The sequence below is a fragment of the Periplaneta americana genome, chromosome 2, assembly GCF_040183065.1.
Source record: "Periplaneta americana isolate PAMFEO1 chromosome 2, P.americana_PAMFEO1_priV1, whole genome shotgun sequence".
Lineage (NCBI taxonomy): Eukaryota > Metazoa > Arthropoda > Insecta > Blattodea > Blattidae > Periplaneta > Periplaneta americana.
Window position 1 is genome coordinate 146,741,088 of NC_091118.1, and position 13,423 is coordinate 146,754,510.

Genomic DNA, 13,423 nt, shown 5'->3' on the forward strand with positions numbered 1-13,423 from the left:
AAGTCTGGACTATCTACATCTGAATGGGTAACCTGCCTCAAAATGAATGCCAATTTAGCAGAAGTTAGAGGAGTACCTGGTCGCTCTTTGGACGGATCCCGGTGCAGACATGGCTCCCCGGAGACTGAAACCCTTGCCCACGTCCAAGGTCAGTGTAACAGAGGTTTACTCCTCCGAAATGCCAGACACCATCATGTTCGATCCTTAATTGCAACTGCTTTAAGAAAAAAAGTCTTAGATAGCAGAAGAGAAAGTTCTTTTTGCCTTGCTACTAATGGCTCCTCTAGACGTATTGATATCATAGCGTATTCCCAGACTATCAAGAAAGGATATATAATTGATCCTACCATAAGGATTGAAACGGGGAGTAGCCAGCCGGATGTGTCAATAAAGAAAAGATCGACATTTATCTGCCAACAGTTGATTACTTCAAGGCAAAATACCAGCTTGAAGACATTGAGGTGATTGGTCTTCTTATTGGAGCTCGTGGTGTGATTCCCAAGTTCTTTGAAAGCTTCAGGAAGACTTTTGAACTACCACAGACACTTACTGCTGACATCATAACTTCAGTTTTGAAACGCTCTTGCCAAATTCTGAGTCATCATATTCACTCTGTTTAATTTTTGTTATTCACTTTATATTCATATATGTTTATTTTAATTTTCTTTCAACAAAATTTACGTAAACATTTAATATTGTAAAATTCATGTAGGAGAGTATACTGAGTCCTTCTGAGCTACCTCCAATGGGAGGCAGTTATTATCTTATCTCTCTAGTTCTTACAACCAATAACGAACATTTCACAGTTTACACAACTTTTCACAATACGAAATACGGCACAGTCAATGCCTTTTCGATCTAGACCAAGGCCGTAATGTATGTTCTGGTTTTCTATTTGTGTATTGACCTCAGTGAAATATTGTATTATAACTTTATTGCGTATCATTGCTAAATTGTATTTAGTGTAAGGTGTCCATAAGTTCCGTTTACTTCTTGTTGCATAATATGTTGCAGAAATAATTACAAAACTGTGTTATTTTAATGTGAAGAGAATTTTACAAGTTAACATAATCTGTTCGAATCAACATTTTAAGTTGTTGCCAGCATCTGGGAGCACAATACCACATCACACATTGGACAGTTTTTGGGCTCATGTTCGGTGCCCGTGGTACGATCCCACGAGAAACTTTAAATCATCTTAAACAATTTAAAATTCCTGATGCAACGATTGATGCCATAGGATCTCATGTGTTAAAATCATCCTTAGCTATAATTAGTAATCATTTGTACCCAAGAAACTTTTATTGTAAATTATTTCCTATGTTTTCTAATCATTTGTCTTTATTAATATTTGAGGAGAAAAATTCGCTCCGGCGCCGGAGATCGCGCTGGTTCGAACCCTCATGGGGGAAGAAATTTTCTCACGTAATTTCGGCCGGTGTATGGGACCGGTGCCCACACAGCATCGTGATGCACTTGGGAGGCTACGATAGGTAGCGAAATCCGGTTGCGAAAGCCAGCTATAACGGCTGTGGGGATCACCGTGCTAATCACACGATACTTCCATTCTGGTTGGATGATCATCCATCTCTGCTTAGGCATGTGGGCGTGAGGCCAGCAGCTGGCTGGTCGGTCTAGGCCCTTCACGGGCTGTAGCGCCACGGATTATTATTATTATTATTATTATTATTATTATTATAAGTGCGTCGGTGTCTATTCCAAAATCGGCGGAATCCGCTCAACGCTCGTTTAACCATTATTATTATAGTAAACATAACCTATAATTATGACATAATATACATATGTAATGTCAGGACATTGGAGACCACTAAAATTAGAAAGAGGCAACTGGTAGGTACAGTAAACATAACCTATAATTTCAACATATCTAAAATATCCGTGCAGTGTAACTGAAAATTATTGAATCGTGTATAAATGAATGTACAAGAATTTTGCAATATTTAGTCGAAATAAGGCAGGCATTAAACGTACGAACAACGTAATTTTCACACCAAAAATAATATTACTCAGAAGTGAAATATGTCTGAAGTGTATCATAATCATTTTTTTAAATTTTAATAATGCAATTGCACTACATTTTAGAGAAATATATGTTCCTCTTTATGCATTCAAACTAATTTATATGGTTGAAACGCGAGTCATATCAGCGAATAGGGATTATAAAGAATGGACACTTCGCGTCGGTACCTTTGATGTAGCCAGATCTATTTCAATGACCTTCAAGCCAGCTAGAGCGTCAGATTCTGCTTTCTCCCTAGTGTTGGCGCTGACATCACACCAGCTAGCAGTCGACACAGCGGAAATATAATACATATAATTAATACATCTAGGTACATTATGTACTCAAATAAAATAAATTGGATCCATAAAATAATAAATCCTTCATTAACTGTAATGTCTAGACTCTAGAGTTCAGACGTTCACCCCTACAACAATTAAAATATGTAATGATTTGATAGCGCTGAAAATGAAAAAACAAAACTCTTACGAGAAGTAAAACCATACACCTATATTATATTATATACAAATAGTAAACGAATTCGATACTTAATTTTATAATGTATTGCATTATTTTATAATATAATTTATGATATCTGAAATATAAAATATTATTATTACAACTAGTTTGTCACTGAGAAATAAGGAAAAGCTGTTAACTTGAATTTATTTGAAGCAAAGCGTTTACTGGATTATGCAATAAGGTAGGCGATGTTTGGATCCTGTGCCTTAATTCTATTCTCAATTATTATCTTAGCGTATACTCGATTACACTACCTGTAGCGCTTGAAAGTGGAACTAGCCGCTGGAGCACAGAGAAACAAAACACAGGAAAATTCGCTCAGTGTCCATTCTTTATAATCCCTATTCGCTGCTCATATGGTCTGCCTTACTGCCAGTATTAGATTACTATGGCAGTGGCGCTCAAAGCGGTTAGCAACTACCGTGAGAAATGCAAAAAATTATCCCAAGCTTCGTGACTATTACAAACTCTTTGTGTATGAGGTTTGGACGGTATATACAAAAGCCGAGGGAATTTCCGATTATCACTTATGGCAGCACTTTTTAAAAAATGGTGGTGATAGTGACAAGATTGACATAATCGTGATTGTAGTATAAATAGAAGTATATCGTGAGTATTTAAGATTACTACTCTTATTTAAAATAGTCTGTATATGATTTTGTAGTGATAGTGAGTTTAAGTAAGTTACTACTTTCAATAGTCTTCTTTTCTTTGCTCATATTTAGACCTAGATGAAACTTAACCTTATGATTTCATGCTAAATCTGGTGCAAATTACAGGCAATTATGCACCCTGCAGGAGAACATCTTGTACCGAGAGGTAGAGGTCGTGGACCATGGCGACAAGGACAGGAGCACAGAGAGCTTCGACGTCCACAGTCAGATAACAGAATTGGTATGCATTATATTTGGCGTAGTCCAATAATTATCCAATGAATGTTTAATTTAGTTTAGTTTATTCCTCATAGTATACAAAAATGTAATTGGCTTCGGTAAATATGAATCTTACACTTATAATAAAGAGAAATTGGAAGTTTCCTAGTACCCGGTACTCGTTGCATAAGCTGTTAAGTCAGGCATTGTTGTATAATCATAAAATATGTATATTTCCCCTGGACCAAAAAATATTACAAACTGACTAGAATCACTTCTAGTAACACATTATTAAAATTCTTTTCAGAAAGGAGCCACTGTGTAAACATAAAAATGGTCTATGTAACGAGTACCGGGAAACTAACGAGAAGTTATTGCATAATGAAACAGCTGTCAAACAAATATATATATATTCAGCGCAGTGGTTGACGTTACATCAATATACAACAACATTATGGTTGTCTAACATCACTTAAAATAAGAGCTAAAATTCGTTGAAACATAGTGAACATTACCTAAAGGAACGTAATTTTAAGTAAGAACTAATATCTAAGGAAATATAAATTTTATATAGCATAGACTTTTAAGTCGACTTCGAGTACTAAATGAGTAGGAAGAGTTAAATACCAGCCAATTATGAATTTTGGAGCGAAAATACTTCATAGGGATGAACATATTGTCAACCTTTTTACTCTACTATATACACTTTACACCAGAACATGACAGCCTTCCCTCACACCATACACCACTTAACTGCAGGCACGTGCAAGGGATAAACACTTAGTTGAGTTGCCAGTAGTCATTGTCATATGGCAACAGTGTCAAACTCTGTTCCGTGAAACCGCTATTTTTCGCGAAATCGTGTTCTTTGTAAATGTATGTTAATTTATAATAATTACTAAAAACTAAATTAGTATAAAGATAAACTTAGGGTTTATTTTAGAAGCATTTTGTACCTTAGGCCTACTTATATTTTCACTCATGTGTTTTGTCCAAATAATGAAAAAGAACAACTGGATAATACGCATTGTAGAGCAATGCCAACTGTTATGCCACTAGTCACCCGGTTGTACTGAGCCTTGTGAAACAAAAGATAATCGAAATGCTGGTAGTAAAATTAGCGACTATATTCTTAAATAATTCACTCCACTAGTCAAGTCCAAGGTTTACGAAGTACAGTAGAGTGCCTGGCCCCAGAACAATTTTTCCCTTGAAATTATTCAGTAGAGTGTCTCTTTTAGGCAGTCCATTCGAAAGCTCAAATGGATGACCTGCGCTCAATAGAGCACTGTCTGTCAGGGCTGTCCATTCCACTTGACAATACAATATACTAGCCCATGTTGAGTAGAGAACATGGGGAACAGGAAACGCAGTCTTACCATACAACAAAAGTGTGACATTATAAAATGATGACATTGTGTTTGATATAGCGAGTAGGTTTAGTATAGGCATAAGGACAATATTTAGAATGAAACAAAATCGAACAGAAAATCTAGAAATGGCAGAAGGAGTCAAGAATAATGATTGTGATGCGGGAAGACGCAAAGTAGGCTAATTAAAAGTAGTAGTACTGCTTTCCACGAATTTAACAATGCAATGTTCCAATGGTTTAAAGCACAAAAGGCCGGGGAAATTTCTGTGTGTGGACCACTACTATGTGAAAGAGCTTTAGACTTAATTAGAACAATGAGAGGTGATACAAATTTCAAAGCCAGCAGTGGATGGTGGAAGGCTTTTAAATCCCAGCATGGCGTCCGAAAACTTAGCATACAAGGTGAAAAATTAGGTGCTAATAGTTCTACAACGCCAGGATACATCGAAGACCTTAAAGGTGCCATACAATCTCGTCACCTTGTAATAGAACAAATATACAACTGTGACGAAACGGGTCTGAATTGGAAAGTTCTTCCGAATACGACCCTAGCATCTTCATTTGAGGTCTCAGCACCAGGTTCAAACTGCAGAAGGACAGACTGATACTTCTAGCCTGCTGTAATGCAAGTGGAACTCACAGATTGCCTCTTGTTGTTGTTGAGAAAGCTACAAATCCCACAGTGTTGAAAAACGTAAAGAGGGAGTCATTGCCAATTCTATACTACTCCCAAAAGAATGCCTGGATGAACAAGACAATATTTAATGAGTGGTTTCAAAGTGTTTTTGTACCTCGTGTTAACATTTAAACAGATATAATTTTCCAGAAGAAGCTATTCTTTTGTTGGACAATGCTCCTGTGCACACAACTGACAGTCTAGTGAGTGCTGATAAAATAAAATGTCTTTTCCTACCAGCACACACCACAACTCTCATACAACCCATGGACCAGGAAATTCTCGAAAGCTTAAAGCAGAAATATCACAAAGCTTTGCTGCGAAAATTTCTTGAACAGCATGATCTGCAATGTGCTACACACTTCTGGAAGCAATACACAATCAAAGATGCTATAAATATAAGTTAATATAGGCCTAGCACAAATATGGGATGACTTGTCACCTCAGACATTAACAAGATGTTGGAATAAGATACTGCCTGAATAAATTCCATTCGCCAAGCATCAAGGCAATTCAATGTGCCTCTGACAACTCTGTAATTTCGTTGCGTTGAAATCACAGATTTCGTCTCTGCATATCACACCACCGTTTGCCTGCATTGCTGTGGAGTTGTCATTTTTGTTTTTGCGAATGTTGCGATTGTAGTGCAACGTAGTGACAAAACAATCAACTTCAAACAAATGAAATACAAATTCTTTGAGTTTCTCTTTCATTTAGTACCAGTATAATTTCATAAATCAGCGTACGTTGTTAGCAATGGTTAATTGAAATCAGGGAGGTTTGAATGGAACAGCTTGTATATTATTATAGTAGAATTCTATCAGTCACGTGCATATGTATGATAATGTGACAGCATTGACCTCAAACTTGAGCAAAGAGAGCAGAAGTGTCAAACGATGTTCGGGTACTTGCAAGGTTAACCTTGCTTGCCCATGACAACCATCCATAAGCCATGCGGCTAGCAAGCTGTCAGAAGTTTAAAGTAACATTAATTCTACTTTTTATGATAGGCGATTGTTATGTTTGCTCATGAAAGTATTTTTTTTTAATTCCTTTCTACAGGTTTTGCAGCCAATAACAGTAATTCTATACCAGACCCAGGTGCTGGAGGAGACGTATCAAGAAATTCAACTCTGTCTGCTACTGCCAAGGAGTTTTACCCGAAAGGTTATCAGACTCATCCAGTAGAAGATGGTTATAATTCTTCTTATCAGTTTGAAGAAGTATGTATGTGTTAAAATTTATTTCTTTAAGGAATATCATACTCAAAGAAAGTGAAGTTGCAGTTTCTGATTTAATACTCTTTTGCTGAAATGTTTTATTTCATTGATTTCGACTATGCACTGAAATCTGTCCAATACAGCTACTAAACATATTACGCCAAGTTTCTTACTGCTTTTATTTATTTTATTTTAGTAAGTTATTTTACGACGCTTTATCAACAGGTAAGGTTATTTAGCGTCTGAATGAGATGAAGATGATAATGCCGGTGAAATGAGTCCTGGGTCCAACACCGAAAGTTACCCAGCATTTGCTCATATTGGGTTGAGGGAAAACCCCGGAAAAAACCTCAACCAGGTAACTTACCCTGACTGGGAATCGAACCTGGGCCACCTGGTTTCGCAGCTAGACACGCTAACCGTTACTCCACAGGTGTGGACTACTGCTTTTAGAAGGACATGTAGAAAAGTACTGATTTTGTAATCATTACTTTTGAATAACAGTCTTACTAATAAACCGTGTATAGTTTTTATACGAGACTTATGCAGACTTGAGACAGAAAACTTTACTAATAAACCATACATAAGCAATGGATGTTTAAACAGCCTGTAACTATACAATGGGAATTCCTTTGCAGTAGTTATATACACAAAACCCCTTGTTTAAGCGTTGTATATAGAGAAAAAATGGCCACCCCTCTAACAGCTGTTCGTATCGACTGTCATTTTATGATGATGGTTGCGTTGTAACCACAGAAGAACAAACCAAAGGGCACACAATAATTAGAATATTATTGCTGTAGCTTGTACTCTTTGACCAAAATGTAATGTGGTAATCGATTAGAGTCAGTTGTACTATCGATACTTGACATGCCACACTAGAGCGTTCTACCGGATGCAATAGAGAACCTCAGATGTTCTATTACCTTTCGTAACGAAGTAATGACGAAACTATGACGTAACTGTGTAACAGTTATACTGCTATATACGGCGTATGTAGTGATTATTAGTAAGGAATTTACACACGACTTATAAACGAGCTATTCATTGTATAAGTATAAGACAGTTAAATGTCTGTATATAGAGTTTTTATTAGTAAGACCGTAAAACTATAATTGATTGGTTCTTAATTACAATACAGTGTTGTAACTATTGCTTTTGGATAAAACTATAATTGATTGATTTTTAATTACAATGCAGTACCGATTGCTTCAGATTTAAATTTTTTTTATTGCATTCTCAATTGAATGTATCTGCCTACTTTGCATCAAAATTCATGATAGGACTTCAAATTTGAAGTCCATTGGCAATTATTGATGTTTGATATCGATGGTGCAGATGATCATAACTCATGAATTATGTTATGATAAAAGAATAATTAATTGAACTTTAAAACTTGAACACTTTTTCTTATTATTGTACATAAATATAAACTGTATGAAACACCTGTTACACTTGTCTAGAAATGAGTCAAATGTATGCATACATATAATATGATCTTGTTTGCACGGAACTTATAAATCTAATATAGATTAGATATCTGTATATTTAATGTGAAGCTTAAAATGTGTAACTATGAACCCCATATCTGCTGCCATGGGTTCAGATTTAACCCGCTGCATTTTTTTTTTTTTTTGTTTTCCTTTTAGGTATAGAACTGTAGTACAAGCATGTAACATTGTGGATGTTGTTACTTTCCCAGTGTAAGAAGTACAGGGAAAGTATTGTGGTGTTGCAAAAAATCAGAATTTCGTATTGTGAACATTTCTAATACTATAAAAATGGTTTTTGGCATGAATGCTGTCTTATGTATGTTCATGCATATGTGTACAGTCTTTTGTCCTAAACTATTACTCAGGCTTTGTTTATAAATTTATATTTACAGGTCAATTCAGCTGGAAACTTTGCATATAAAATGTAATAGTTTATATGCCAAAATCATCATGAAGATCGTTGGAAACCTATGTAGCTATCAAAACTGCATAAAATGCTGCTTTATTCAGAATCGATTCTAAGGAGTTTCTTCTTGACTATTTTTTAAATTAATTTTTCAGAAATAGTATAGAACATATATCCCAAAAATATTTGGTTCAAGTTAATTGTCATCTACAAAGTTTTGCAAGAACTACACAATATGGACTTAAATATTGTTACAAGACTCAGTATAATACAGCATTTCTTGAAATATTTTTAATTTGCCTAACAATATGTGATAACTGAACTCTTTTTACACATACATCACTATCAGTTTTCGAAATGAGAAAATTCACCACTGCTCTCTCGCTGCTTTCAGCGTTTGGGTGCACACCATGTCTTCAAGTACAGACTGTAGCTTGTAGTTCAAGGGGGGCTGCTACATGTTCAATCAGCAGAAGAAATGGAGTTTGGTACACAGATCTGAAGTCACTTCTGCATTGACTTTTATGTTATAGATCAATGCTGAGTCATGGTGGAAGCTTATTTCTTATCTGTAAGCAAGGTGTGCCCAAAGATTTTTTTCTACTGGTCCCATTGCCATCTCCTGGTATACTCTAGTAGATATTTTGATCCCCTGCCCCCTAAGAAATAGAGCTTGACGAAATCATGACTGAAGCAGGGTGATGATTCTTCTGGATATTGATATTCTCATAGAACTCATTCACGATTCTTGCAGCATGAGGGCAGGCATTGTCATGAATTAACAGGAGCTCTTCACCAATCAGTGGGGCATAATATGGTACCACATGTTCAATTAGAATCTTTTCGATGTATCTTGGAGAAGTCAAAGCACATCCATTAATGAAAACAAGTTCTGTGTGAGCTTCATACGAAATGCCAACCCACACCATTACTGATTCACCATGTGAACTGAAGGTACATGGAGAAAAACGTTCTCCTTCTCTTCTCCACACTCTTTCACCCCATTTAGAGACCATAAACTAAATCTTGATTCATCTGTGAAGAGCACTCATCGCCACTCTCCCAGATTCCAATTAGCATGATTGTGAGCAAAAAGTAATCGTTCAACACGATGTTGCTGGAGCAATTCTGGGCCTTTAGCTGGTCTTCTGGATTTCAGCCCAGATTCATCCAAACATCTTCTTACAGTTCTCTCACTCACGTTAACTTGTCTTATTTTCTGGAGGGCTCTTCTGGTCTCAAAAGCTGTGGAATGGTGATCTCTTAATGTGTTTAGGACAAAATGGTCGTCATGAGCCGAAATTACTCGTTTTCTCCCTAACCGAGTTTCCTGGAATAACCTCCTGTCTCTCTAAAGTGATGGACACCTGTTGTACTGTCGATCGAGGAATCCCAAGAACTGCAGCCACATAACACTGACTATTCCCATCTTCTATCAATGCAACTACTTTTGCTGAATCGGTAGGACTTACAAGACATTTGTCTACAATGAAGTACTCCAATACTGCTTCAGAAGAGCTTACCAATCTGTAGACTTCTTCAGTTTGACTTGAAATGAGTCCGAGAAGTTTAGACACAATATTGCAAGAAGAACAAATCTTCTTATCAGATCATTGTTGGCTATTACGTATTCAGTATTATATTGTTACGTATCACAAAATAAATGAATGACTAAATGAGCCCCAGCACACCTATAATTCTTTAAAAAATGCTATAATTTTAAAGAAATAGTAGGTGGCCTGATTTTTTTGCCGGTGAGTGTATGTGTACATGCTCATGAAAAGGAACCACTTGGCAGGTATTGAGTTAATGGTATTTTAATATTCCTTGATATGTATTTGAAGTAATAAGAATGAAAGAATCTGTTTCCAAAGCATTTTAAAGATCTAAAAGTAACAAGAACCCAGATTGCTCTGCGTTATAAACTTTGACGGTAACAACTTTTGTCAGGTTTACTATGCTGCCATCTAGTTGTTACATAAGGAGTCACGTCATAACTCCCATTTGAATTGTATTTGTGACCATACTGCCATCTTGCGTTCGTTCACAGCGGGCGTGTGGCGATCCTGGTAGTTGTTATCTTCAAAGTGCAAACGATTTTAACATAGGAATGAGCAATCTATATTGATCTGGGCAAGATCTTTCATTATGTAAAAAAGTCAATTTTACAGTACATCCCTTAAAAGGTCTGTTAAGTTTGAATGTAAATACTACTAATCTACTGGGAAGTTACAGTGTTCACAATTTTTTTTTTTCATATTTACTAATATTTTTCCTTCACAAATATCTAAATATATAGTAAATATTTGAAATAATAAATGCACAGTGTAAGTTTTTTTCCATTTGGAGACCTCTTTTTACCAAATTACTGGTATATTGCACTAACTATAGCTAACTCAACCGGTAGTCTAGTCACATTTTGTTTCTGCCCAAGTCTGCATTTTGGATACTTTGTATACCCTTTAACTAATCTGATCTCGATGTTCTAACTCCTTACAGTAGCCACAGGTGAGGCGAAATCTAGTAAATTTTCTTGGTGTTGATGGTTTTCGTTTCTTCCCCTTCGTTGCCTCTGTGGGAGTCATTTTCACGTCTTAGAACAGATGAAAGGAAGGTCTAGTTTCTTTTTTGAAGAAGTACATTATTTTGTCGATCCAAACTAATGTAAGTCCTTCAGGCTTAATAATATCAGGAGGTTCTCTGAAGTTGGAGGGCAAGCCACCATTAATAATGCTATAGGTTACTTCTTTTGAATTATGGAATTTTTTAGCATACTCCATACAGAACAATCTTCTCTGAATTCAAAATGGTGCATTGGTGTCAAATTAGGCATATATTTCTCACTCCTGCCTATAGTTTATTCTGCCATTTCTAATCAGACTTAATTATTTCATGAAGTTCTCTGAAGTCAGAGGGCAAGCCACCATTAATAATGCTGTAGGTTACTTCTTTTGAATTATGGAATTTTTTAGCATACACCATACCAGAACGATCTTCTCTGAATTCAAAATGGTGCATTTGTGTCAGATTAGGCAAATATTTCTCACTCCTGCCTGTAGTTTATTCTGCCAGTTCTAAGTTTCTGACTCTGTTCCAACTGCTATAGGGATGATGGAATTGGTAGATGCACAGCTTTTTTTGCCACATTCATAACATCATCAATGGTTGAACACACATTCTTTCAAAAGTAAAGCTCAGGTTGGAACATTGTGTGTTATACAGGAAGGAAGGAAATTCTGCAGTTTTTATTTTTGTTTGTCGTCACTCAGTACATCAGGTATCTCATAAGTGTTGTTTTTATTTTTATCTATGCAGTTGTGTGCATGGAACTCAATATTTTCTTCACCAAGTAAACATTTTGAAGTAAGTGACGTAACAGGGATACAATTGTATTTGCACCTTTTCAGGTATCACATGTAGTACGAATGTGTTTAATGGCTCATAAGCAACACCAAACAGTCTCACTTTATACCCTGTAAGAAAAAAGATTCGACCTGCTTGTTGAGAATCATATTATGACAGATGTATCTGTTGTGCTATCATATTCACAGTAAATACTCTCACCAAACAAAGGAGCACTGAAATATTCTGTCACGACATCGGCTATTTCAGATGGTAAATCTGAATGTGAATATTGTTGTAGTGGTTTGAAAATTAATTCAGGTCTGGAACTGTCCTCTCTCATGATGAAAAATAATAAAATTGTATGTGTTGTATAAATAAATAGCAATAATTGTAATACAATAATACAGACCCCTACTTCTACCTGAACTTACGAGTACTACTGCACAAAATAATGAATACAACAAAACTGGCTTAGATATTCAGGAAAGCATAGAATTACGAATATAGAAGACAGAACCTCGTAACATCATCTTGTGTTTATGTTGTCTACATCCTTAAACATTAGCATGCAGCAGATCCATAAATTGTTCAGTGAAAAGGAGATAAGACAAGTGAATCATGCACTGCCAAGTGGTCCCTTTTCTGCTTTTGTATAGGCAGTAATTTGAGAATGGTCCAGTTGATGCAGGACTTTAATATTTATATAGATTATTGTTTACGATGTAATCATAGCAAAGGCATAAAAAAGAAAAATTCACCATTTTGAACCCTCCCTTTATATTTATATTATATTTATAGGTGCCCCATCAAAATGTGCTGCCTGTCCAAATGCCAGTCATCCCCAACTGGTCACTAGGACAGGGAAACCTTCAAGGCAGACTTTATTCTAATTGGTCACCAATAACCCCTTGTTCAGTCATCAAGGTTTGTCAGGCTTACTAGTTAGTGCATGGTTTGAAGTGTTAGTTAATTTGATGTTTGTAATCATTGGTTAACTTTTTCAGATCTTTTGTGCTTAATATGCAGTAAAATAATAATTTTCTCTGCACATGTAGAAAATCATCATATATATATATATATATATATATATATATATATATATATGTAATTTATGAAGTTATAATTAAATATAATACAAAGAATAGTACATCTATATTTTAGCTGTGTTTACCACTGAAGTATCGTTCCTGTCAGAGTTCTGATGACTGATATCAGGACATCTAATAATACTTTGAAATCTCATTCACAAGATCCTCCAAGATTTTCAGAGAGAATATTACTTATACAAATACAATGTTGTCGTGATGTTTTTACAGTACCATATCCTTAAATATTTTCACCGTTACCCCACACAGTAGCCTAGGATCTTCTGAAATACTTTCCTTCATATATACTAAATTATACATTTTGAATTTCAGCATGAGTTAAACATCTATATGTAAGAGGAGTATTCTTAATTAAGTTAACAATACTTTTGATGTTTATGTAATAAATTAA

General features: G+C 35.6%; 1 protein-coding gene across 3 annotated transcripts in view; it reads left to right on the forward strand.

Annotated features, from left to right (window-relative positions):
• Window positions 1-3,005: 3,005 nt before the first annotated feature.
• The window catches only part of Paip1 (Poly(A) binding protein interacting protein 1), a 46,134-nt gene continuing 35,716 nt past the window's right edge, over window positions 3,006-13,423 (forward strand). Inside the window, exons 1-4 of one of the 3 annotated variants that reach the window (XM_069818630.1) lie at window positions 3,006-3,151; window positions 3,322-3,436; window positions 6,525-6,685; window positions 12,725-12,850. In XM_069818630.1, coding sequence (XP_069674731.1) covers window positions 3,328-3,436; window positions 6,525-6,685; window positions 12,725-12,850 — 396 coding nt within the window. In that variant the 5' untranslated portion in view covers window positions 3,006-3,151; window positions 3,322-3,327. The remainder of the gene's footprint in view (window positions 3,152-3,321; window positions 3,437-6,524; window positions 6,686-12,724; window positions 12,851-13,423) is intronic. The other 2 variants (XM_069818627.1, XM_069818628.1) reach the window with 2 other exon arrangements.